Source organism: Hippocampus zosterae, chromosome 5 (assembly GCF_025434085.1).
Source record: "Hippocampus zosterae strain Florida chromosome 5, ASM2543408v3, whole genome shotgun sequence".
NCBI classification, from domain to species: domain Eukaryota; kingdom Metazoa; phylum Chordata; class Actinopteri; order Syngnathiformes; family Syngnathidae; genus Hippocampus; species Hippocampus zosterae.
The window spans coordinates 11,765,066-11,791,840 of NC_067455.1; the positions used below are offsets into that span (position 1 = coordinate 11,765,066).

General features: G+C 42.6%; 1 protein-coding gene and 1 long non-coding RNA gene across 2 annotated transcripts; both read left to right on the top strand.

Annotated features, from left to right (window-relative positions):
• The first annotated feature begins 1,374 nt into the window (after positions 1-1,374).
• Positions 1,375-12,718, top strand: LOC127600711 (uncharacterized). Its single transcript, XR_007962415.1, has 3 exons — positions 1,375-2,052; positions 12,421-12,491; positions 12,578-12,718. It is a non-coding gene; the product is annotated as an uncharacterized LOC127600711 (long non-coding RNA).
• A 7,346-nt stretch (positions 12,719-20,064) lies between these two features.
• On the top strand, positions 20,065-25,107 carry oprd1b (opioid receptor, delta 1b). The gene is made up of 3 exons (XM_052064902.1): positions 20,065-20,734; positions 22,196-22,551; positions 23,566-25,107. The coding sequence occupies exons 1-3, from the start codon at positions 20,469-20,471 to the stop codon at positions 24,093-24,095; spliced, it is 1,152 nt and encodes a 383-aa protein (XP_051920862.1). The 5' UTR covers positions 20,065-20,468; the 3' UTR covers positions 24,096-25,107.
• Positions 25,108-26,775: the final 1,668 nt, after the last annotated feature.

Consider the following 26,775-nt stretch of genomic DNA (forward strand, 5'->3'; position numbering starts at 1 on the left):
TTAAAGCGCAAGCACGGGCGTTTAATTAATGGAATATTTCGAAGCAAAACATGTCATTGTACAAATTGTATGTGGTCTGTGCACTTGCATGCTCATATTTAGAAGGATCTACTTTTTATACTCTATTGTATTATATCACATAAGTGTTGCTGAGGCTCTCTCTGGTATCATTTGAACAACGGTATCATCTGCCCCTTGTATGTTTGTGTCCATTAAGGTGATTAACTCACCTGACTTCACATTTATACATTTATGATCCTTACACTGTTTGAGTACCTCATCTGCTACAGGCAGAGGATTTCAGGACTCATTTCTTCCACCTTCCTCCTTCCTTTCATTCCCTTCAATAGCACCCTACCAGCACGAGCACATGCAGTTGAAATCTATGATGAACTGATTGCACCTGTCCAATTGGTTGCCGCTCCGACTTGTTCGGCCCGATAAAGATTGCTGGTCTGTGCATGAAGATGGGACATTTTCAAAGACCTCGATTGCCTGCTGCGTCAAGGAACCGTGTCAATGAAAAAAAAAAAAAGACAACTCCCCCCCTGGGGAGCGGGATCAATGTAGTCTTGATTAGATGTTTGATCATCAGTATGTACTGACAGAGGTACTCATTGTCAGTACATACTGATGTGGCGGTAAAGTTAATAAATTTACTTTTCTGAGAATAACATGTTTAATTTGTGTTATTTTATTTTCATAAATATGTAAACACAATTATTCTCTGAGCGGCCCGGTAGTCCAGTGGTTAGCACGTCGGCTTCACAGTGCAGAGGTACCGCGTTCGATTCCAGCTCCGGCCTCCCTGTGCGGAGTTTGCATGTTCTCCCCGGGCCTGCGTGGGTTTTCTCCGGGTGCTCCGGTTTCCTCCCACATTCCAAAAATATGCATGGCAGGCTGATTGGACACTCTAAATTGTCCCTAGGTGTGAGTGTGAGTGTGAGTGTGAATGGTTGTTTGTTTCTGTGTGCCCTGCGATTGGCTGGCAACCGATTCAGGGTGTCCCCCGCCTACTGCCCGGAGACGGCTGGGATGGGCTCCAGCACCCCCCGCTACCCTAGTGAGGATCAAGCGGTACGGAAGATGAATGAATGAATGAATTATTCTCTGTATTGTTTATGTTATATTATTTCCACTTAGTCGAGTGGCTTTCAATGTTATTTTAAATAACATTGAAAGCCACTCGATAAATAACTTATTTATTATGGTAGAGTTTTTAACCAATCATATTTCAGCTAGCTTGTGTTGCCAGGGAAATTAAATTTGATCGGGGCCTTCAGATGAAACAGCGGGCCCCTGCGCGCGGTAAATGAACGGGCATAGTCAGGTTGCAATCGCCAATCAGATCACGAGTCTAGATAGCTAGAGCTATCGCTGTATTTTAACCCACAATGGCCGAAGGAGAAGACGTTGATCTGGTTGCAGAACTACTTTCCACACAATTTTCAAGACGGGTCTTCCACGAAGAGCTGGATCTTGTGCGAAGAGGTCGCCCAACTCCTGCGCTAGCTAGCCTGTCCCAGCAAGGAAAAGGGTTTGTCCGTCATTTTCAGACGAACAATTATGAACGGTACCCGTGGCTCACAGCCTCTGAGAAACGCTGCAAATTGTACTGCTGAGAATGCCTATTGCTTGCAACTGACCGATTTGGTGTTATGAGCCACACTGGATTTAACCATTTAAATTGTTTTACCAAGGCAGCAAGGAAACATCAGAGCACGACTGGGCAGTTACAAGCTACGGTGCGTTTAATTAAAAACGTTTGGGGACACTCGCGTAGATCTGCAGCTCAGTGAACGGACACGCCGGGAGAAGGAGCTCAACAACGAAAAAGTAAAATAAATTAAAAAAATAGGGAGATTAAAATTATGCCAGAAACACGACCGGACAAAAACGGCTTTTAGCATTAGCTTCCATGTCGATTGAAAAGGACTTGCTGATGGACCTGAAACGAACAGAAAAACTACAACAGAGCCACTGAAGTGTTCCTGAGAAAAAGGAGGATCGATTTTATTTTCAAATAAGCTGACGCTGTGGAAAACTACATTGGTGAGTCAGCGAATTTTATTTTACATTTCTTCTTGTCGTTTTATTTCGTCAGTATTAAATGAATGGTAACGAAATAAAATTACAAAGATACAAAAGTGTATCAAATAAATCTGCTCACCTGCCATTTATAATGGCGCATTGTAGTCACCTTTGTGAACTAAAGTTCGTTCAGTCACAGCTGCTCAACATTTTCAGTTATTTGCTGTTGTATAGCCTATTCTCAAATGCAAATGATCTGTTAACTTTATTTTCAAAGAATAGTTTGTTTTGTTATTGTTTGGTTGGTGTCTTATTTGAAACTGCGACATTGCGCGATTTGTGATGTGATCTTAAACAATTCTGCCCAATTGTTTAAGATCACAGTATAATTTGGGTGGCATTTTATTTAGTATTTTTAAATCATCTTTTTATTTTTGACAATATCTGTAAATTTAGTTTCCTGCTATTAATTGTGAATGCATACTAGATGGTTTTAAATGCTCCTGAAATTAAGTGCTGCTTGACGAGCCTGTACTATTGTGTTAATGTATGTGACGTCACTGAAGGCCTAAGGTTGAAATGCACTGACACCATGTAAAATTAGCAACTTGCTGAGCTCCTGTATGTGCTTGCACGGCCATAGTTTCTCACATTTTCAGCCAAGAGGGCACTATCTCCACACACACACACACACTTTTTCCAACCTTTGTTGTGTCTCTTTGCTCCTTTTATCATACGTGTTTTCACAACTGTTTTTGTTAGACTGGATGTTGCGTGTGTGAACCTATGTTGATTAGCAGCACCATAATGACAAGTCGCAACTCGTAGCCCTCTTTGTTGGAAGTGCCCCCTGTGCAATGTGCCCACCCGAGTCCACACTTTTTCCCACCGCCTCTGCTCTCAGCAGCTGCTGATGTTATTTGCTGTTTCGCGCTCTGGGAGTATAAGTCAAAGATGTTGAAGTATCAGTGGCTCTGGTAATAAAACCTTCCTGCGGTGTTTCGACGCGGTGAGATAAACTTGGTTCATGTAATAGACAGTATTTAATAGACAGTATCAGGAGTTCTACTTAAAATACTGATTTATCTCAATGACAGATTCCCACGCACCAAGCCCACGCTGCATAATATTACGGCGATGGTGAGTTGTATTTTTCATGTCACTTTGTATTTGCAGTGTCTCTTATTTTGAAGGCCCCTTTAAACGTTACCATAGCGACCAGAGAGTGTTGCGGCCAAATACGAACATACACCAGTTTTCATGCAGGTCATATCATATTATATTTTTGTTGTATTTATCCGCCACCACCTTAAAGACCTGTCCCTGAAAATATTGTCTGATATTAAACCGGTCCATGGGGCAAAAAAGATTGAGGACTGCTGCTCTACAGGATGCACTGCAGGGGAAAAACAACATTTAATCATGAAGGCTCATTGTGCTTGCTTTTGAGCTTGCCTTATCCCCAGGTGCTGACAGTCAGCTGCCTGACTGGCGTGTGATGATGGGGAAAAAAGAGACTACATTTTTCCCTGCAAAGCGAACGCATGATGAGATTCTTCAACAAGTGACCATTCCATATCTCCACAGTTTGCGACCAAATTGCGAACTCAATCCTCTGTGATGACAGCAGTGATGCCCACAGAGCGACTTTCATCAGAGACTATCTCCACGCTTTGCCAATAGAAATAATGGAGTAGGCTGTGAACAGTTCTAACCTCAACCCATATGATTGCTTGTGCGTGCTGTTCATGCTAGAGTGGCCAAAGCAGCCACTTTGCCTGAAGTGTGAGCATTCGTGGGTATACAAGTGAGTTACTGTGGCCTCCTGGCGCTGCACTCTGCTGTGTAATCTGTTTGTGTCAAACTTTATATTTTTCTAAGGTTTACGTAAATGTATTTTAGTCACCAACAGTGAGATAAAGATAATACAGAATAAAAACAAAAGAAATACAAGAAGGGCAATGTTCATTTACAGCTGTGGTGGCATCATATCCTGTCCAATTTGCTAATGTATGAGAATTCATTGTTCACTTAAAAGTTGTGTGAGCATCTGTCGTCAAGTCGACGCAACTCTTCCACATCTTTCTGCTTTACAGTCATTTCAGAACATATTGGTTCAACAGATCCAATATCCAGGAAAGGATCGTCTTAACTTTCTCCAATAGTCAAGAATCCCACCAGAACACACTCATCAAAGGATGTGTATCAACTTGGGATTTTGTTCCACCATTTTAATAAGAATTCATACTGTATCTCATTCAGTACAGTTATGGCTACTGTGAGGTAATGCCACCCACCCATATGTTCTGTGTTGTGCCGAGTTAATAAACTCCACGTCGATATTTGATATTATGCAGCGGCTTTTACGATGTGGTGTGATCTTTTGTTCATCATTGTTGGCACTCTATCTAAGCAGCCTCACGTTGCGGCCTTCATGATTTAATCCGATTGAAATAAATTGTGTGCGCACGCACGCGCACAGTACTAAGCAAGGTGATTTAAATGAGCAGACTTGATAAATGTCCAAAGTAATGTATATTTGTGTTTCCCAACATTTATTGATCCAAGGCACATATTTTACATCAGAAAAATCTCACAGCAGGCCACCGAACAAAATGTGGCCCTGTTTAAACACAAAGCTGAATGGGCTGGTCAGCGGCACACTGCACTATGTGAAGTGTAAAGTCGGTTATAGCCGTATTGCTACTCTGAAAACGTCCAATCGCTCCAGATTTTGGAAGCGTTGTAAGAGTTCAAGGGCTACAGATTTAGAATCTTCATTGAACAAAACATGCAAGTTTTTGGATTGGGACGGCAAGCGGGAGTCCCAACAGAAAACTACACAATCCCATGAACCCCAAACCTAAGAAGTGTGAGGCAAATGTACAAACCACTCCTCCGCCATTCTGTTTTACCTTATTTAGCTAAATGACGCCCCTGAGTATGATGCAGTGCAGCTCTTTGAGAGAAGCCAGGTGTCCAGTAAATATTTTTTCAACATATTTTGAGCACCAGTCTTGGAAGATGTCTGTCCTTTTCAAATGGCCCTTTAGCTTTCCAAAAAAAAAAAAAAAAAAAGCAGGCTCCAGTGTGTCTGCTGGTAAAGGCAAAATGACCCAGACGCTAACCTTTAATCAGTTTTTACAATGCAACATCTCAGATATCTTGACATCTTTACACAATCCATCTTGACAGATGGCCTTTGGTTTCATTTGGTTACAATAGCATGAATGTTCTGTCGAGAACTGTTGCATTGCTTTCCAATGTGACCTATTGTGAAGGTAATACCGGATTGGCCCGAATATAAGAAAGCCCTGATTATAAGACGACCCTCTCTTTTTCAAGACTCAAGTTAGAAAAGACTTTTTGAGCACCAAATTCATTTTTAAACAAAAAATAATTACAGTACATCTGAAACAAAAGATTATAACAATATATTTGAGGGAAAAAGCATGTTATTTTGCCTCATTCAAATCTAAAGTGCAATCTCATTCGTAAATGAATGGCTTCTGGTTTTTGAAATGTAAATTACATCATAACTTCTCCTCAGCTGCCGGTTAACCTGGCCGATCTTCGACCCACTTTTCTCCAGATTGTCACGACGTTTCTACATTTTCTCTTCTATTATTTTCTTCTCTTTTCCTTCTTACCACTATTTTTTTATTTTTCTTCTTCGTGGCAGGGGTTCACTTTGGCCTGGGGAGTGAAGTTCAGCATTCGCTTCAATGATATCTGGCGCCATCTAGCGTCGTGAATGGGTATAATGTCTAGACCCCGAATATGAGACGATCTCCACTTTTTCAGTCTTATTTTAATGCAAAAAACACTAATACGGTATTTAAATCCACACATGTGAAGCATGGCAGTGTGTATTACTTTGAGAGACACATACCCGTCACTTTAACGAGAACTCACATCTTGAAACTATTTTCATCTCGGTGCAAAATCCATCCATCCATTTTCCGATCCATTTATCCTCACTCGGGTCGCAGGGGGTGCTGGAGCCTATCCCAGCTGTCTTCGGACAGTCGGCGGGATACTCCCTGAACTGGTTGCCAGGCAATGAGTCAACCAAGCCCAACAGCCACTTCTTTCGATTTATGTCTTGCATTATAGGTGTAATTGCTGTCTTGACATCAGCAAACTTTACTTGCCCTCTAAAATCAATTCATCCAATTTCCATGACCCGTTTCCTCATTAGGGTTGTGGGCTGTAGCCTATTCCAGCTGACCTTGGGCAAGAGGTTACACAAGTCCTTGGTTGGCAGGCAGCTAAAGGCTGCGTAGACAACCATTCACACTTTGATTCAAATAGGGACATTTTAGAGGGATCAATAAATCTACCATGCATTATTATCTACTATGTTAAAGTATGTCACCTATGGAAACAATTTAGTCTTCAACTCATCTAACTTAAATTCATTTGGGACGTGAAAGGCAGTCGGTGTACCTATTCACGTAAGGTTGGGAAGAAACTCCACAAAGGAAGGCCTGACCAGAGATTCAAAGCCAAAACCTCAGATCTGTGCTAACTAAAAACCTATGCTAATAATCCTTCAAATATTAAATTCAACCAACACCCAACAAAAATCTAATTTTGTAAATGAAATAAACCAAAGGACTTTTCTGCATAAATGTTTACATTTGAACATGATTTTTAGAGCAATGGTGCTCCTTCCAGCTTTGATCATGTGTCTGTTTATCTTCCTAAAAGCTTGTTGCCATAGTGCAGCCTCCATCACTCGCCATTGTTTACTTGCTTCCAACCTCACTGCCCTCCTGTTGTTGCGGCAGCTGCTCCTTTCTCCACAAATGGAGCTCAAGCACACAAGTTGATTTATTACGGATGGTTTTGGACCCATTACACCGACGTGTGCGTGAAATATAGCGCTGGTAGAACCAGGTGTAAATCAGCATTTGTACCTTATTATCTCACATGAAGAGAGATAACTGTCATCGTCACATCAGTGAAGTGCTTTAACTGTCACCAAATAGTTCGGAACACCTTCATTCGTATTCATATCGTGACGTAGCCTATTACTACTTTGTCAAAAGATTGTTTTGTTGACCACTAAAAATGTTAACAGTTCAAAGGGCTTTTGAGAGTTCTGAAAATACAGGAGCCATCTTAAATCAAAAAATGTAATAAAATAATACAACTTCCTCTTGGTTTAATCCCCTCTCCTCCTTGGAGCAACACAACACAACAGAACAACAATTAACAACAAAAACAAACTGAAAGATATAGAAGCAAATATGAAAGACGTTTCTTCCACTGTTGTTTGGATTATATCATATATGCAAACACGAGTATTTTCTCCTTGTGAAACTTTTTCAATCAGAATTTCTGGAGCATTTCATGTCTTCAGTCCGGAATCTTATTACCGCTCCAAATTTCTCATCCTCAAGAATCTTTGTGAACGAAGCGTTCTCCATGATATGATAGTCTGCTGCAATCGTGTGCAAAATTATATTGAAAAGACAGCGGCGGAGAAGTTTTGAGTGAAGGCAAAAGTGAAAATGGATGTTCTGGAACTATTGATTTCATATGGGCACTCAGCACAATCAATAAAGTGTTGGTGTATGTCTAATTAGTGTTCCCTCAAAGTTAAATATATCAAAACATTTTTGGACCATTGCGTGCTTGTGGAACACTTTTTATTTTCAGCTGCATAAAGCGATACCCAGAAATGTGTGGCTGGATTCGTTAGGTGTCGAAGAACTTGAAACCGGGTGCTCATGAGCGAGCAAAGACCTCACAAACATTTCGAAGGGCTCACAGGATTTTAGGGGCATTGATAGGATATGGATATTTCTGTGCTCTCTGTTTCTCTCTCTTTTCTGCTCAAAACATCTTGTTAGCAGAGGAGTAGATTGCATTAGGAGGGGAGTCAGTCCCATTGTTTCATCCATTCAGTTTCTTGACTGTCAGTTTTCAAAGAAGGCTGCTGGCAGGTCCTCCATTCCTCCATTCAGAATCAAGCATTTTTTTGGCCTGCTTGTATGTTTGAAGCAAATGTTTTTTGTTAAGATTCAGGGAAGCTGGACTCGGATAGCAGCAGATAAATTATGCATGGTTGAATATTCCTGTGTTTGATGACTTGGACTAGACAGCAACACAGTGGTGTATATATTGTAAGATCAAGATCAAAGACTAACTGGCTAGAATTTATTTCACAGCTGAGTAATTGCCACCGCATTTCATCGTGAAGTGGCAGGAACATCTGTTCTAAATTTCCTTTTGTGTGATAATAGCTGAGACAGTTGCGCACTGAGCCCGAATTGAAACACCAGTGAAAATAGATGCTGATGATTCATATGAAAAGTATGGCAATTTGACATGGGACATGATAGTCCAAAATCCATCCATGACAGTGTCTAATGGCACTCTTGAATGCCTATAGCATCTTGTTTTTCCAAGTTGAAAGTTGGGACGAGTCTATTAATCACATTGCTCCTTGTGGCCTAAGCGAGTGGGTGGCAGTAGAGCTCCTATCATTTTCCAAATTACACCCAGTTGTGGCCAGTTTTTTATTATTTTATTTCTAGTTTAAACGTAGGAGCTATGAAACCTTTGTTCTCAGGTTCAGCTGTTTTATTGTCAAATGTTACTGAAACAAACACACTTCTTATGAATATCTAAGTGCTCCCAAATTGTACTCATAATGTCATGCGCATTTAAATAGTCCTCATCAACCTCTTTATTACGTATAACGAGGCCTGTCGCCATTGGCATGGAAATGCTCCATACTTTTTCTTTTTTGGAAAGAAATTATTCAGAAAGCCTTTTGCAGCCTTGACAAAAGCAGCCTTGGTCATCTCCGGTAAAAGATGTGGGCACTAGAAGGCTGATTTATTTCTGAATAAAAGGCTAGTCAATGAACAAAGACTGAAGCGAATCTGTGCTCTCTAAGTCGTGCCCAGCTCTGTCTAATTGCCAGCATTGTACAGGTGCTGAACTTTCAAAAATGACAACTGTTGAAAACGCTTAACTGAATCGACGGGTTCAGGATTGCAATACTGACTACGAGTGACATGACTGACTACAGTATGTTGAAGTCGCCACACGTATTGATCCAATCAAGCTTTGCGGCATGTGGAGAAATAACCGAGTCCGTCAGCGAGCAGGAAGAGGCGGCCTCGCTCATTTGCTTGCAATTTCTGGGCTGCTTGACTTGATTGCCATGTCCTTTCTGGTGCACAACGGTGTATATGACAATCTAAGGAAGGTTTTAGCATGCAGCCACTCCTTTCTGAAAATGTTTTGTCACCCACACAAAGCTTAGACTGCTCATGATCATTGCAAATTTCCTGGCCGTGGAATAAAACATGCACATGCTCGATAGCTCTCCGTGTTGTTTATATTTTCTCCGTACATGATTTATGGACTGGTGTTTTTCTTCACAGGCAGGAATTGACTTTGTTTGCTCCAGATAGAGAAACTATTTCAATGAAAAATAGCTGCAGTGCAAAATCAATATGCCCCTTTAAAAAAAACAAAACATAAAAAAGAATAATTTTTTAAAAAACTGTTTTGGCCAGGGTTTTTCTATTATAATACACCTACAGTCATATTGTGAGCAAGTCGACAGAAACGTAACTGTGAATCATTTTTATATATTTTATAGCGTCCTGGCAGGTGTCTTTTTAGATTGATCTGAAGATAAAAAAATTACGACTGCTTTGTGACTTGATAGTTGCACTCAGCTGTTTGAGATCATGTTGTGTTATCACAAATTCTTCTGCTTTCAAAATGTGTTGTGTTATTTCATCTAATCTCATACAATGCCTACTGTATGACTCATTCTCTCATTTTATTCATAATTATTGACGCAAAAAAAATGTTGGCTAAGAAATAAAAAAGCCTATGGAGCAGTCTACCAACCCCGTGAGTTTTGTGCCCTTATACGCAGATGCGCTGTCCACGAAAATAAAACCTATACTACTCAACACTATCGTATCCCCCCCACCCCCCACATGCGCCTTTCTTGTTTTTAATGATTTCTTTTGATTTTTTGCATGACCTGTGATTTTTATTATTATTTTTTTTCCCATACACCGACTTCAAGTCGGCGTCACTATGCAAATGATTTCTGACAGCGACACATTGTCGATGCTGTGCTTTGGGCCAATGTCAGCCATCTCTGTCTGCAAACTAAAATATCATATTGCTTATGATACACGACTCATCTTCACTTGAGCCTGAGCCTCATTTCAATTCTTCGGATGCACCAATACAATAGTCATACATCTGTATGTGTTACTTGTATCATTTCAATGCACTGATCCTGCAGTGCTTCGGTCTTACATGGTAAGCCTCACCAAGCCACTTTAACTGAGCACATGCTGGAAAGTACAATTTAAACCCCAAAGGAGAGCGTAAATGGAGGATGGGGGGTTACGGTTATCAGATAATCCGTTCATCACTCCTTCACAGGGCTTTCTAATCCTTGAACTGGGTTAGGGTTGTGGTTGGGGTTGGAGTTAGGGTGACGGTTTGGGTTTGGGGTGGGGTTAGGATGTTACGTTTAGGAGGTTGTTGGTCGGGGTTAGGGTTGCAGTTTTGGGTTTGGGATTCGTGGATGAGGTTTGGGGTTGGGTTAGGCTTGGGTTAAGATTCGGGTTGGAGTTAGGTGTTAGGATAAGATTTGGGTTAACGGTGAGGGTTGGAGTAAGCTCGGGTTGAGGGTAGGATTAGATGGAGTCATTGTGGCTTCTTGTTCTTTTTAATTCTCTCTTTTACCAGGAGACACCCCCCACCCCCCCCTCACTCCCACCCCCATCAAAGCCATTTTCAAAATTACATTTGTTTTTATTGCATTTCAGGGAATGATCTCCGTGTGCATAATTGATGTGATATTTTCCTGTGTGCAGCCTTATTCCACCTTGCCCCCTCATGTGCGAACCATTTTGAGTTTGTTCAGGTAATAGCTCTCTTTACACTCCTGTGTACACTCCTTCCATCTCATTTCGCTTATGTCCTGACAGCAATCCCCATTTAGCACCATCACGATGAATTCGTGCATGGCGTGCAGTGGCCTTGAAAAACAAGCAACCTTAATGACTGGCTGAATGAAAGGAAAATGAACATAAGACATAGTGGAAAAAAACACACCGGGAAATCACAGCATTAAATGATCTGTTGTGTTTTTGTATCAACTGCAACTACACGAAGGTCCTATCCAATTTGCTAATTGATTTATTTTGAATGTATTTCATTCCTTAGTAAAATGTTGAGCATCCTTAAACCTGCAAACTGTGCAAGAAGTAACATAACATTCTTCACTGTCATACAACCATAAAAAATAGTGACTGTTTACAGGAAAGGGCGGCCCGGTGGTCGACTGGTTAGCGCGTCAACCTCACAGTCCAGAGGTCATGGGTTCGATCCCGGCCCCGGCCTTCCTGCGTGGAGTTTGCATGTTGCATGTTCTCCCCGTGCCTGGGTGTGTGGTACTCCAGTTTCCCCCCACATTCCAAAAACAGGCATGGCAGGATGATTGAACAGTCTAAACTGTCCCTGGGTGTGAGTGTGAGCGTGGATGGTTGTTCGTCGATGTGTGCTGTGCGGTTGGCCGGCAACCAGTTCAGGGGATGTCCCGCCTACTCCCCGAAGACAGCCGGGATAGGCTCCAGCACCTTCCGTGAGGATAAAACGGATCGGAAAATGGATGGATGTTTACAGTAAAATAAATGCGAATAGTCTATTACTTGGGAAACTTTATTATTCTTGTTTTCTTGCAACGTTCTCTGGCAGTGTCTGGAAACGAACCAGATGGTGTGTGGACCCCACAAACGCAGACCCAAACTACAAAACAAAAATATTTATTTCTCGAAAAACAATGGACCGACAAAGTATAAACAGTAATCGTTGGCGACAAAGAGCCAAGAAAAAGCGCTTGCAAAGGGCAAGCTCAATTTGACAGCCGAAAATACACAAAACGAAATGACGAAAACCTAATCGCGCGAAATTTAAGTCAAACCAGCATAATTGGAAACCCAAAACAAGCAACTATCGGGAAAGGGAGAACGATGAACGTCAAGTCTAGAAAATATCTCTTGAACATAACAGCAAACAAGGTCAATAATCCAACAGTGACTTGGAAACTTGACAGCTGTGAAATACTAGGCGAGGCTTGATGGCTCTCCACTTCCAGCTCGTGCTGAAAACAAAAACACAGAAAAATCATGACATTCTCATTACCCAAACACACTTTGTTGAGGATAAAATTTTTTTTTAAAAAACCATCCAGCTGTTCCTATGATGTCATCCGCAGCGTTTTTTTGTGTTAAATTCTGAAAGTTATTGATGTCTGTATTAACATTGTCTTTGGGTTTGTCAGTGACACAAGTTGCATCAAAACACGACACACAATTGTTTTTATCACAGAATGCTGAGTGAAAAACCTCGAGGAACTCTCGCTCACCTTGCAGAACAAAAACATTTGGAGATCTTTTTCAGTGAGTGACTTTGATCTCGGCACATCCTTTCTTTTTACCTTTTAACGGCGTCTCTTGTGACATTTTTGCTTGCTTCTTCCATCCAGGCGTAAAATCACAGAAGCTAATCGAGTCCCTGGCCCAGACAAATAACTCTTGCGTGACTAATTGCCAGTTGAGGCTGCTGAACCTGTGCCCGATAATGCTGAACACTGCTGAGAAAGAAACCCAAAAAAAAGTGACTCACGGTTGAAAACAACATCTTGAGAGCGGAGCCTCTCAGCCTGCCATTTGTTCGCTACAGTAAGTAAAAATCTGTCAGTCACGGCTTTGATGCCTGTGGGATGCCGTCTGTTTCAAAATGATGAGGACTGCAAAGTGTGTGTGCGCGTTTGTGTTTTTCATTCTTACCTTGTCTTTGCAATCGGAGGTGCTGCCATGTTTGGGTGATGAATTATGTCACAAAAGAATGCTCTAATTAATGTGATGCAGTTTTTTGACTTTATTTATATGTAGTGTGTGTGTATGTGTGTGCGTGCTTGTGACGATCTATCAAACGCATTCAGCTACTGTTTATAGCCAAATAAAAACATGAACGAAAGTGCTGCAGCGTGGTCACACAAATTACAAGTTCTAATTTCCTCTAAGTGATTGCCTGGTGCTGCTGCGTTTTCAGCACGCCTGATCGCTATTGATCAATGGCTTAGAACCCTCATTAAATATTCACTGAGAGCTTTTTATATGATTTTGGTTGCCTCGTTGAGCCCAACGAAAGCATTAAAACATTAGAGACACCACTCAGTATGATACTGCAATTGTAAAGCCGCACACCAAAAACAAAAATGTATATACAATATATTGCGTGTGTGCGCAACAACTAGTCAGTCAAGTGATTTGCATCCTGAAAAGAAAAAAAAAACGATGCAAATGTGTAGTGATACAGGATGAGGAAAAACACCAACACAAGTCGTGTTCTTTCAGCCCCCCACCGCTCCCCCCCCCTTCTTTCTTTGCCTGCTGGTCTTGTGTGTGGGACACAGCATGTTACACTTTGTTGGGCACCACAACCACACTACACAGTAGGAGCTTCTGACTTTTCAGTCATGTTGTGGCCCAATACTATGTTGTGTATTGCAAGAAAAATACCCCTCACCTCCAACCACACACACACGCTTAGAAGCGTTTTTTTGTTTTTTTTTTACCTCTTCATAAAAAAGGTCAAAATGACCAACACATCATTTCAAAACCTGCGTCTGTGTTTATCTCGGGGAGCTTCTGACACCGCGATTGCAATTAATGGCTCTGCCTTGTTGACACTGTCCACTCCCACGCACGCCCGCACACCGCAGCACACAGCAAAGCAGTTTAAGACCATCCGGACTTCTAAAATGCATCGGGTTTCTCGCTGCACAATCTCTCCCAGGAAACGAGACAAAGCCTGTTGTTTTTGTCCGGCTGTGACAACTTTCGTTTTGCTTTTTTTTTTTTTTTTGGATTCAGTCTACCAGCAGCAAAACATTGATCATAAGAGCAGGTCTTGCATTCACGAGGAACATGAATAAATGAAACAAGTCGCTGAGCCAAAGGGGATCGGTGCGCAGCTGAATCGTCAAAAAAATTGTTTTTGCTGTCACAACGTGTGTATTGATCTCTTTGATCGACCAGCATTTCGAGGTGGACTTCAGCTGCTTCTGTGCTGTCTAAACATCACATGTAACCCGAACAAACACGATAAGATGAGTGATAATATACCCATTCGAGCTTTGCATGGGGCCATTAGTGGCTTACGATCCAACCATATGGCATAACCCAAGCGGAAGCTTTGCACAAATCAAGGATAAACTTGACGGGGTATCCCAAAGAGACCCCGCCTGGGTGAGCTGGCTTGTTTAGTACATTTAGTGTCAACCAGGGGAGAATTACGTACTAAAAGGATCACACTCACAAGCCAATCACGATATTTCACTGGGTTGAAATGCGACCGTAGTCAGTCGTGGTCGATTGTGATTAACGGCCCATCTATGAGGGAAAGAATAATGAGCGCACGCGTCACACCTAAAGGTTGAACAGACCATTTGTCTCGCATGACAGCCAATGAACAAAATCTATGTGAAATGTAAGAAAAGGCTCCCTCTGACGTACAGGCCGTGCGTGACGCTGGCAACATGGAGAAGAAAATGTCACGCTACGTGTTGGTTCTCTTTGACCTTTTTCAAATTCGGAAGCACACACCAAAAGCTGACGGCGGGTACCAGCTGTTGATTGCAGATAGAAAACGCGTCCCCTTAACAGTAGTAGCAGAAAGCATCAAATGAAATATGACGAGCATTTAGTGCCCAGGGAGAGCAGACTATTGCATTATTCAGGATCAATTACGACCGCATGCAAATTGCAAAATGGAACGTCTCGTCCAACACAAACTTTCTGCTGGTTGACTTCCTTCGCGGTACACACAATATTGCTGTTTAATATTCTTAACTGTGAGACATCATTACAGTGTAGTTAACGACTTGAAAATGGAAGAAAAAATAAAGCAAAAGCAGGAAGGTGTGATGGTTGTGCGTCCTTTGGTCGACGGCAGAACATCACATTTTCGTTGCTTCGTTGGTATGTACTCATCCCATCCATCCATCCATCTTCTACCGCTTATCCGGGGCCGGGTCGCGGGGGCAACAGCTTTAGCAGGGAAGCCCAGACTTCCCTCTCCCTAGCTACTTCTTCCAGCTCTCCCCGGGGGATCCCGAGGCGTTCCCAGGCCAGCTGGGTGACATAGTCTCTCCAGCGTGTCCTGGGTCTTCCTCGGGGTCTCCTCCCGGTGGGACATGCCCGGAACACCTCACCAGGGAGGCGTTCAGGAGGCATCCGAATCAGATGCCCAAGCCACCTCATCTGGCTCCTCTCGATGTGGAGGAGAAGCGTGTGTACTCATCCCGATGTCAGCAAAAAGAATCCGTAAGAATAATAGCTGGGGGTGCAGAAGAAACAATTGAACTGATGATGATTCAAAATAAGAAATATTCATTCATACTTCACGTACCGTGAGATGCGCTATTTTGACTGTAGTGTGCAGTATACCAAATATCGCGCCTTGTCCCGGTGAATGTTGTACAATAATGACCATTTCTTCGAAAATAGCATGCAAGATGTTTATTTACTGAAGAGACGACTTCAAAACAACACTCTCGCATACGTCAAACATGCTAGCGACCTCAGACATTGACAATCTGATGTATACGGACAAGTGCAGTGAGGACAGCACGGATGGGGCAACCTCTTCAGGACAAAACTCTCTTGAGGACAAAAATGTCCAGAATCTGGTCAGAGAAGAGAATCTTTTTGAAAGAATAGTGAGGGAGGCTGTCTGTGCTACAGATCTGAAGCCATCTCTAAGCAGAGGAGGAGACTTACAAGACCGCTCGATCGTCCACATAAAAGTCCATTTATCCCGTTCAAGGAGACTCAACAATGAACTAATAACAAACGCAGCCTTTCAGCTGCTTCACTTCTATTGTAGCAACAAAATGGACTTTTCACAAGGGCCCCTATCCAATGCCTCTGATAGCTTTTATTATTATTATTTGGCACCAAAATAATAATAATAATACTAATAATAATAAAGTTGGGCCATAACTAATTTAGGGAAACAAGTAGCTGGGTTTCCATACCAACACTGGGGCTCGAGCCGCTGATTTAGTCTTGGTGCATGAACTGATGAAGCCTGCTCAGGCGAGAAGCCAAATATTTTCGAAGACAACCACAACAGTCCAGTCGCAAATGATTCAATGCCCAAACAATAAACTAACTTGGATAAACAAGAATATTTCCCCGGCAAGAGAGTATTAAGCATTTCTTTGAAATCACGTTTTGGTGAAGTCTTAAAGGGGCAGTGTGCCGAATGTTTTGATTTTTGAAAGTTTGATCATTTTAAAAAGGCAATTCATCATTTTAAAAGTGTGCAACCACTTGACAAGATAAACCGAAACAAATTCGAACCGCCATTTCTTTTTCAGTATACGTTGTTGCATGTGCGTCCGCAGTAAGTTTGCAATACGTTTTTTTAATTTTTTATCCTTTATGTATTTTGACTGACGTTGCTAACGTCATCGACCTTTTAAGACGACACCTGGGATGTGTTTTTGATGTTGAAAAAAGTTCCTTGGTTGGTTTTGTGCATTTTCTCCCTTTCAGCGAGGCTTTGCAAATGCTTCCCAATGCTTCCTTTGTGCTGAGGAGTGATGTGTGTAATCTTATTTCCTGTAAGGACTAATCAAGAGTGATTTTTCCCCAAGGGGAAACTGAGCGCAGAAAGTGGTCATAACACAACTAAGAACATTTTGTTTGTATAACCTACTGTAATCAACTCTCATTTTTCCGTATTGTAAAAGGCAGTAAGTGTGTTTAAAAGGGTAAACAGAGAGCGGATGTGGCTCACTTGAATCGCAAAGCTTTTATCGGGGCTGCTTCTCCTCTCCTGTGTTTCATTTGAGGCTTAAAGAGAAATATAAGACCAGCATGAAGCGTGAACACCCCTCCTGCTATCGGAAATTAAAGTGAGCTCATTTCGGAGCAGCAGCGTAGCTTGTTTCATGTGAGCTGTCCCATTTGGACAATTGTGACTGAGACTGAGTGTTGCGATCAGCCCGGTGGCAGCGTGCGGGTTTAACAGTCGGACCCAGAACGTAGCGCTGAGCATGCTGGAGATTGAAGAGGCTGAATTCACAGAGACAGACACACACACACACACACACACACACACACACACACACACGGAGGTGTCTGTCTGTTTAATAAAGCCGCTGACCCGCCCACTCCCACAGGCTACCTTCCGCATGCAATTAAAAACCAAAGGGACTGTTGCGTCTTGGTCTCCAGTCGTAATGTTTACCACTCCAATTGATCATTTTTTTGCTTTTTTTTCCCCCGCAAGAGGAATCAAATGGAAGCCATGATTCTCATTAAAGAAAAACTGGCAGGCTAATAATTACACTTAAAAGCTGGCAGGATGAACCAAGAATGACGAAACAGAACCTGAGCGGAGTGGCGACTAGGATAGCAAGAGAAAGGAATTAATCATGTGGCACAACAAAGGTGTGAGGACAGGAGTGAGGGTGGGAAGCCAATTCTTGCAACTACAGTACGGCCAGCTGAGTGGCAGGGACGGGGGTCGGATACACCTACAAAATAAAATAGGATCTCGAAGTTCACCAGATGGAAAATGAGACGCCTACTGTACATTTGGGAATTCATTTTCCTTCCGCTCAAATAAACAATTACTGCAACTGCTGCAAAGTATTACAGCTCATCTTAAAATACAACAACTGTCATCTCGAATTAAAAAAAAACAAGTTAATTGGCGAGAGATAAAAAAATATATAGTTAATTGGGAGAGATTGCAAATATTGCCATTGAATTAAATGATCGATTACAACACAAGACAGTGTTTATTGAACAGCTGTGGCGTTGATTAAATATTGACTAATATGGGCCATGAAGACCATTTGTTTTCTTTGTGCAGGCACGTAGATGAATTTAATGCCAAACTAATCCCATGGGTGTGCATTGTAGAGCACAAAAAAGGAAAACAAAATCTTTCACAAGCTTCCACCATGATGAATATCTTGAAATGATCGTTGCTCTATTATGGGCTTTGAAAACCTTGTTAAATATTTCATCAGCCTGGCTAGTGGCAGGTAATTTCATTACTCCTCTGGGTTAGTCGGATAATTTCATGGAGGTGACTGCCAAGTGACACTGTGTGCACGAAAGCTATGCACAGGCACCGCCGGCCTTTTAAGGCAGCGAAGAATGGCACTGTAGAAAAAGCGCAAAATGGACCCGGAACAACAGTTGAGGGATTTTTGATTTTATTTTTTTACTAATACTACCAGACTCACAAATGTTTGACAGCAACTGTACAAGCACACATTGAAGCAAAGTATTATTGGGTCAACATGCTCAATTCACATTGCTTTGACAAATGATATTAAAGAAACCTTTCACCTTTTACTAACAGTGCTTTGGCTATATGGTAACGATAACATTAACATTAGACATTCAGTCAGTCAATAAAGTGTAAGCAAAATTTAACAAAAGAGCAAAACATATTGAGTATTGATTCAATGTCAGTGGAAAGCTATACACCAAGTAGAAAAAAGGGGATCGCGGTGCCGATAACAGCCACCGAACTCCAAGCAGAAGTCATGTCCTCAGAACACAAAGACGAAAGACAAAATCTAAATAGGTTTTGCGCCATAATCAACTCATCAGCCTGGTAATGATCCCGATTTTTGAATCAGGTGTGTTGAAACTGGGTAACATAGAAAACAAGCTGGATGGGGCTCACGAGGACAAGACTTGGAGGATTTTTTTTTTTCTTATACGAAGATATAGATCGCTGTGGTCGCTTTATAGTCTAGAACGGTGGTTCTTAACATGGATTCGATCGAACCGCAGGGGTTCGGTGAGTCGGTCTCAGGGGTTCGATGGAGCCTCTGCCATGGAGGGTAAGACACACCGACTCAGCATGTCAATTAGTTATGACATGCTTGGCCATCACTGGCTTGGAGTTCTTTAGTCAAGCCTCGAATAACGGCAAGCTCAGAGTACATTTGCTTGACTTGGTTTTTCACCGCTGCTGTGAGATGGGCACGCATGCCAAAAGCATAACCGATGGCTTGAAGTTTGAACTGAGCTTCGCAGGCGCGTCTCATTGTAGAATTTATTTTCGAGGGTTCTTAGAAACCAAAACCGAAGTTGTTTTGCAACAATGCACATAGCCACACTCTATACAGGTGTTGGTACCTGCTTGGGGCGTCCCTTTAGCGTCCACTTACACGCCCACCCTTCACTCATTGGCGGACTGCTCCCCCGCATGCCTGTCCTCTCTCACGTCTGCCTTCTCTCTCGCTCTCTCTCTCTCTCTCCATATATGTATATATACACGCCCACCCTTCACTGATTGGCCGACTTCTTTGCCGCATGCCTGTCCACAGTCACTTCCGCCTTTTCTCTATATAAACAGCGTGTCGGCTGTCAGTCAGGTTTTGGAACTCAGCGCATACACAAGACGCTCCGCATCAAAAGGCGTCCTGTCCATTTTGGAGAAAATTTAAGACTTTTAATGGGGCCTTATAGTCGTGAAAATATGGTACATCAATTTCTTGGATACTGTATTTTATTTAGCTTCATCAGTCTTTCATTTTGATCACTTTTACCATCTCTTGCAGCGTCAGCGCTCTTGTCTTACCTGCTTTTTGGAGCCATTTTAGCAATGCAACGTTCTTGCTGCATCTGAAACTTAAAATAACAAATACTTTGTGCACTCCTGCGCATGTGTAAACCAGTGTGGTGGATGAGGTTGCCTTTTCCGAACGAAGCAGTAGAGGTCGCCTTCGGATTAGACTTTGTTGTAGTGAAGCTTTTCGCGAGGCAAGAGCAGAGAAAAATATTTCGTACATCGCAACAGGGTTTTTTTTTTCATTGTATGGGGGGCAGGAAAGTGGGAATGGTGTTACTGCATGAAGATTTCTTCACACTAGGGGGTATTTTCGCCCATGTGGGTTTTGTTGTAGAGTTTCACTGTACAATTAAAAAAGTATACTTATCTCTTGAAATTTCATTTACTTTTTTCTGTTTTTAATAAATGCGTTTTTTTAGTATCTTGAATTTGTAAAATAAGTTATACATTTATTTTTCACTCATGAACGGTTCGGTGAACGTGCCTATTAACTGGTGGGGTACGGTACCTCATAAAAGGTTAAGAACCACTGGTCTAGAAAGAATCGTGAGGGGAATCAGGGGTGAGAGAGGCAAAGAGAGAGAGTGAATGAGGGAGGGGGCGAGAGAGAGAAAGACAGTGAGAGAGAGAGAGAGACGCGCGGTGAGATAATTTCACTCGCAGTCTTGGTGGCACACCATTCACGCACCGTGTACAAAAGAAAACTCTCCTTGCCTTAAAAAAAACAAACCAATCATTTTTTTTTTGTTTTGTTTTTTGTGATGGAGTTACCCACTTCCCCTCCGGGGGACATATACATGTCGTTATCTCCCTTCAACGCCACCCTAGCCGACACGGTACTACTCGGACTCCCGAGAGGCGTCGGGACCAACTGGACCAACGGGACCAATGGGAACAACGCTACAAGCGTGTCCGTGGGTCGCGACACGGCAAGGGTCGTCATCGCCGTGTGCATCACTGCCCTCTACTCGCTCATCTGCGTGGTGGGACTGCTGGGCAACATCCTCGTCATGTACGGCGTAGTCAGGTAAGAAACACTGGACAGGGAGCCACTACATGGAAGAAGCTATATGGCACTATCGTGAAGAATAATAAAAGAATAATAAACAACAGAAATACCGAATGATCTATCAGGTATTATTATTCTTGGTTTGAAAAAATATATACTATTGCAGTAATTTGGTGTTTTCATTGTATTCAAAACATTTAGCAATGCTAATTTAGATTTTTTGGAGGGATGTTTCTGGAATGTCATTGATGGTACTTTACTTACGACTACAATGTTCATTGTTTTAATCCATTTAAACCCATCATTATTACTATTACCTACTGTAGTTTTATTTTTCATTTAAGTTTCATTTTATTAATTATGATGGTGTTGGTGGGCGAGTGGTTAACGCGTCAACCTCACAGCGCAGAGGTGCAGGGTTTGATTCCGGATCTACAGAGTTTGTTTGCATGTTCTCCCCGTGCCTACATGGGTTTTCTCTGGGTACTCCGGTTTCCTCCCACATTCCAAAAACATGCATGGTAGGTTGATTGAACACTCAAAATTGTCCCTAGGTATGAGTGTGAGCACCGATAGTTGTTCGTCACGATGTGCCCGGTGATTGGCTGGCAAACGGTTCAGAGAATCCCCGGCCTACTGCCCGAAGACAGCTGGGATGGGTTCCAGCACCCCCCGCGATCCTTGTGAGGATAAAGCGGATTGGAAAATGGATGGATGATGTTGATATGATTATACATCATTTATAAAGTGTTTTACTCAACACAATTTCCAGATAGAACAGATAATAACAGATGTACAAATTATATTTTTCCTTTCTAATTGTAGTGCTCATGTGGAATTAGTGCCACACTAACTCAAACCACATTCAGTTAATCACCAGAGGGGTGGGAGTGTGATTTCCAGCAGAGCCTTGCACTAAAACCTCCTCACGGCGCAATTTTTTCCTGATACGGAATGTTTTTTGTCAAATCAATGTATTTATTTGTCTGGCTAATGCACCGTGATCAATCACACTAATGGCTGTGTACAGTATTGATGTTTTTAGTCAGGCACTGCAGTTCATATGCAGGAAGCAGTTTGATTAAACATGTCACGAAGAAAGAATGTACAATAGACCACAAAGGGAGAAAGAAAAAGAAGCAATCACGCTCCAAACTGCAAATGGGAGACGAGAATTGAAGAGTTTCCTATGCAGGAGTCGTTTTTTTGTACAAGTGTGGTTTAATGGAGGTGACAGTCATCGTGGCAGAACAGAGGCTCTTGTGCAGTCTCAACACCCATCACAGCTTCTAAAAAGCTTTTATTATCCCGGCGAAAACTGCATATCATTGCCTTGAGAGAGGAAATGAGGCTAAGATCTATACAGTAGTTTGGTTTCTAACCTCGTTACGTTTTAATGGCAATCAGCAGGCGACCGCAGCATACATAACAAACCATGTCTTGTACTCCGTGGCCTGAAAGTGCTTTGCTCCTCGCTAGGTACACCAAGATGAAGACGGCCACCAACATCTACATTTTCAATTTGGCCCTGGCGGACGCCCTCGCCACCAGCACTCTGCCCTTCCAGAGCGCCAATTACCTCATGAGCACGTGGCCTTTTGGACAGCTGCTGTGCAAATTGGTCATCGCCATCGACTACTACAACATGTTCACCAGCATCTTCACGCTCACCATGATGAGCGTGGACCGTTACGTGGCCGTCTGTCATCCTGTGAAGGCCCTGGACTTTCGCACGCCATCCAAAGCCAAGATCATCAATATCTGCATCTGGATTCTCTCATCCGTTATTGCAGTACCTGTAATGATCATGGCCGTTACCAGGGTGACAGACAAAGGTACAGAGCTACCGATGCCTTGTTGTCGATGAAACAATGTCTCCCGCCAGACGTTATTATGTTTTTTTACTTTGTTATTCCAGTTACAGAAAACATGCCATTCCTGGGGGGATATTCCTGTGTGAATAGTGAAAGACTACTAGCAATTGACACGCAGGCAACTCGAAACATTTGGAGGGGTTAAAAATAATCATTTTTAATACAGTAGTTAAACTGTAAATACATCACAAACGATGATCCCAAAAGATATCATTTCACACTCATTTTGCAAGATTTCCCTTTGAAATAATTTTGCTTACAGATGTTTTAAAAAGGCACCAGCAGTGCGCCTGTACAGCCAAAACATACAGTACACATGCTAAAACCATCCGCGCTAAACTTAGCCAGGGTGGTTTTAGCATGTGTACTGTCTACGAAGTCCTTAGTCGCTATTTGGCATTTGTGGGGGGGATGGGAGAGCGGGGGAGGGTTATCATCTTACTCAAGGATACTTAGAAAAGGACAAAGCAGTTACTCATGATCAAATCCACAACTTAAGAGTGGGAGACAAGCACTCGACCACCTGAGCCGCGCTCCGCCAAAGTGGAGCCTTGTTATTTTCCTGTTGCCTCTCGGTGCCAAGGAGCTGGTGTGGAAGAAGGTTGAGGAGTTTCATGAGGACAAAATTCGTTTTGCTGAAATTTGATGGCATCTGTAGGGCATATTCCGATGAAGAACAAGAAGAAAAACTAAAGAAAATGCGAAAGAAGAAGAAGAGAGAGAAAAAGTACAAGAAGCAATTTAAAACAGAGTCGCGTGATTGGGATTGGGACATCCCTAGTCTGAGTGCTTTTGCCACATTGAGGTACAGTCAGCTTAGTTGTCCAAAAATGCTCCTTTTTTCCAGTAGTTTCGGGGGTAGGTGCTTTTGTTGAATTGAGGGAGTAATGAGGTTGCAAAAGAGAACGCATTTGAGCTGGGTTATTAAACTTAAATTAGCCTATCCACACGAACTGTCGTCATTTTTCTCCCCAGGCAGCGTCGATTGCAGAATCATATTTCCCGAACCAGAATGGTACTGGGACACGGTGACAAAAATCTGCGTCTTCATCTTCGCATTCCTGGTGCCTGTGCTTGTCATCACCATCTGCTACGGTCTGATGATCCTACGGCTAAAGAGTGTCCGTCTCCTCTCCGGATCCAAAGAGAAGGACAGAAACCTGAGGCGAATCACCCGCATGGTCCTGGTGGTGGTGGCGGCCTTCATCATTTGCTGGACTCCCATACACATCTTCATCATTGTCAAGACCATGGTGAAAATCGACCACAAGAACCTACTGGTGATGGCGAGCTGGCATCTGTGCATCGCCCTGGGCTATACCAACAGCAGCCTCAACCCAGTCCTTTACGCCTTCCTGGATGAGAACTTCAAGAGGTGCTTCCGAGATTTCTGCTTGCCCTATCGCCCACGTACGGAGCAGCACAGCTTCTCCCAAGGCCGCAACAGCACCAGGGAGCCCGTGTCCATTTGCGCCCCCGCCACCCGAGGCAGACAGCCCGCGTGACTAGGCATGGACCGTAGAGGGATCCAGGATGAGCTCCAGACCGAAGTCACACAGGTCGCTACCACAGGAGTGTGAATGTTGGCATTTTTTTTTCCCACCGCTGGCAGTTTTATCTCAAACTCATGCCCAAGGCTTTGCGCGACGGTTCCCTCATGAAGAGACTCAATGCTTTTCTTTCAGGATGCTGAAAAAAATGCCAAGGTGTGCCTGTCGATTCCAAACTGGTGGATACAAATGTACATACAGACAAGTGACAAATTAAAATGGGTGGGTGGGGGTTCAGGGGAGGGGGGGTCCACTTTCATCAGAAATCTAAAACTCATTCAGTACCAACCAATTACAAACCAAGTCTGAAAAGACGTTTAAAAACGTCTTTGGGAGTGAATGAGTTAAAAAGGCCAAAAACCTGAACACAGAAATAAAAAAATAAATATCAACCAAAAAAAAAGATGATACAATTTAATTCTCGTCCAAATCTATCTTCATGAGAGGAAACCAAGTGTGTCTTCTCAGTCAGTAAAAGCTAAAAACAACACACACGCACACGAAATGATACATCGCCTCAATGGCATCACTGGCAGCAGTAAAATGCTTACTTTTTGCTTCACAGATGGGAACTAAGTGAGTGCTGAAGTGATACACAATGCTTACAACTTTATCTCATCGCTCAAGTAAATTTACTTTCATTAAAAAAACAGAAGTTTCGACACAGATAGTCGAGGCATTGGACCTGAAGAGCTCTGACATGTTGATTCTTTTTGGTAAGTCCAATGAAAATAGATCAGACTACAGACAAATAGTGCAGGTGATTATAAAAGTAAGCATCTGAAAAAGAAAAAAAAAGCTTTTTGTCTGGATTGTTACTGGTTGCTAGGCAATATCTGTTGGGTGAAACAATATTTATGTCATCCATTCATTGATTTTTTTACAGCGCTTGTCCTCATTAAGCTTGTGGGTGAGCTGTTCAATTGCAGTGATTTGCGCCATTTTGACCAATTTAAAAAAAAAACAATTTAAAATCAACCCTCCCCCCCTTCTCTCTGGAACAAGCTTTTTCTTTTTTTCATTTCAATAACAGCCCCATCTGCTTGCTAATGTCTGGACCCATCCCAAATGCAAATTCACGGCAGGTGTTCAATTGGGTCTAAATGTGGCCACCACGACAGCATTAGAACAGCATTTTTTTTCTCGCTTGTGAGCCAAGTCCCCCTGTTATTTTTATTTTTCACCGAGCTGTACGGTGTTCCCGGGTTAAGACAGATGCACTGACATGTTGATGTCAAGATGCACCCCCCAAATTCTACTACCAGTGCTTGGACAGCAAAGGGTTTTTGATACTTTTTCAGATTTGTCTCCGCTTCGGCACAGTATTGAGTGCTACCGTTATTGAGTGTCAGCTTTAAGAGTGCTTGGAGACGTCGGTGCCATATTGGGAGGGAAGCGCAGCTCAGTGTAAACACTCTGCGGCGATGAGCAATACAGAACACTGATCCCAACGGCGCAGAGCTCTCTGCTTGTCCAATTTAGTCACCGACAACTTGTTAAATGTTTCAACGATGGAGACCAGAGGTGAAAACGACGGCGCGGCCTTGACAAATCATCGCCGGATAATTTAGAGGTTTTATGACACTGCGTTTAAAACCCCCTTGTGCTCAGCCCATACGAATGTTTAAGTATCTGAGATGACAGATCCCTTCTCCACCAGAGACGCTGCAACAGAGCAGACAATTGTCGCCGAGCCGAAAGGGGGCCTGAGTCACATCCATACGAGTGACAAAACAACGCACTGCAACAACAGCATGTCGGAAAGATTTTGCACGTGGTGCTTTACAGTTGTTAGTCAAGTGGCCGCAGACACAGCTCCACCAGGATTTCTTCTGTACTGTGGCGAAAGTGGGTCTTGATGGATACAAAAAGGTGCAGGAGAAATGCTGGAGGGGCTGACCTGGGGCTAGCTACACAGATTTCTGATGTGCAGAGTCCACCGGTGTTCCAAAAACATGTCGTCAGTCCATTGAAGACTGTGTGACTGTGAGTGTGAATGGTTATTTGTCTATACCCAACCAGTCCAGTGTGTCAATCTTTCTTCCCACCCAAAGACAGATGAGAGAGGCTCCAGCTCACCAGTGACCAATTCGGAGAAGCGCTATAGAAAATGGATGGATGGAACTTGAATCCATATGCTGCATATAGAGGGAGAGACACCATAATGACAATCGAGTCGAATCCGGTAACATAAACGCGTTAATGTCTTTCAGGGAATTGCATTCAATTTGCTGTAAATCTATTCTCGTAATCGTAAAAGGGGGACGTAATCACAGATGAGGGCCACACTCATGGTCACTGTCAAACAAAACGCCTTCAGTTCTGTGCCTCGCCATGTATAACCTGCAGAAAAAAAAACGCCTGCTCCAGCATATCAACCATTGACACAGTGGAGCCCAACCAACCGTCTAGTGCAAGGGTGTCAAACTCATTTTTGTCGCGAGCCACTTTGGAGTTTCATCTTTCCTCAGAAGAGCCGTTAACGACCGTGAAACCGAATAAAGGTTTAATCATCACGTCGTATGATTACTTTTATACAAAAAAATGATGGCTCACTAGTTTTGAAATCCGTCAAGTATTTATTTCTTTCCATTATTGCTCAAGTGTGTGTAAATAGGGTAACAGATTTTTGCAA

Excerpts from the sequence above, each read along its gene's own strand:
- oprd1b (XM_052064902.1), top strand. The coding sequence starts at position 20,469 with ATGGAGTTACCCACTTCCCCTCCGGGGGACATATACATGTCGTTATCT. Across the intron at positions 20,735-22,195 it reads GTCATGTACGGCGTAGTCAG|GTACACCAAGATGAAGACGG; the intron begins GTAAGAAACACT and ends GCTCCTCGCTAG. Across the intron at positions 22,552-23,565 it reads TACCAGGGTGACAGACAAAG|GCAGCGTCGATTGCAGAATC; the intron begins GTACAGAGCTAC and ends TTTTCTCCCCAG.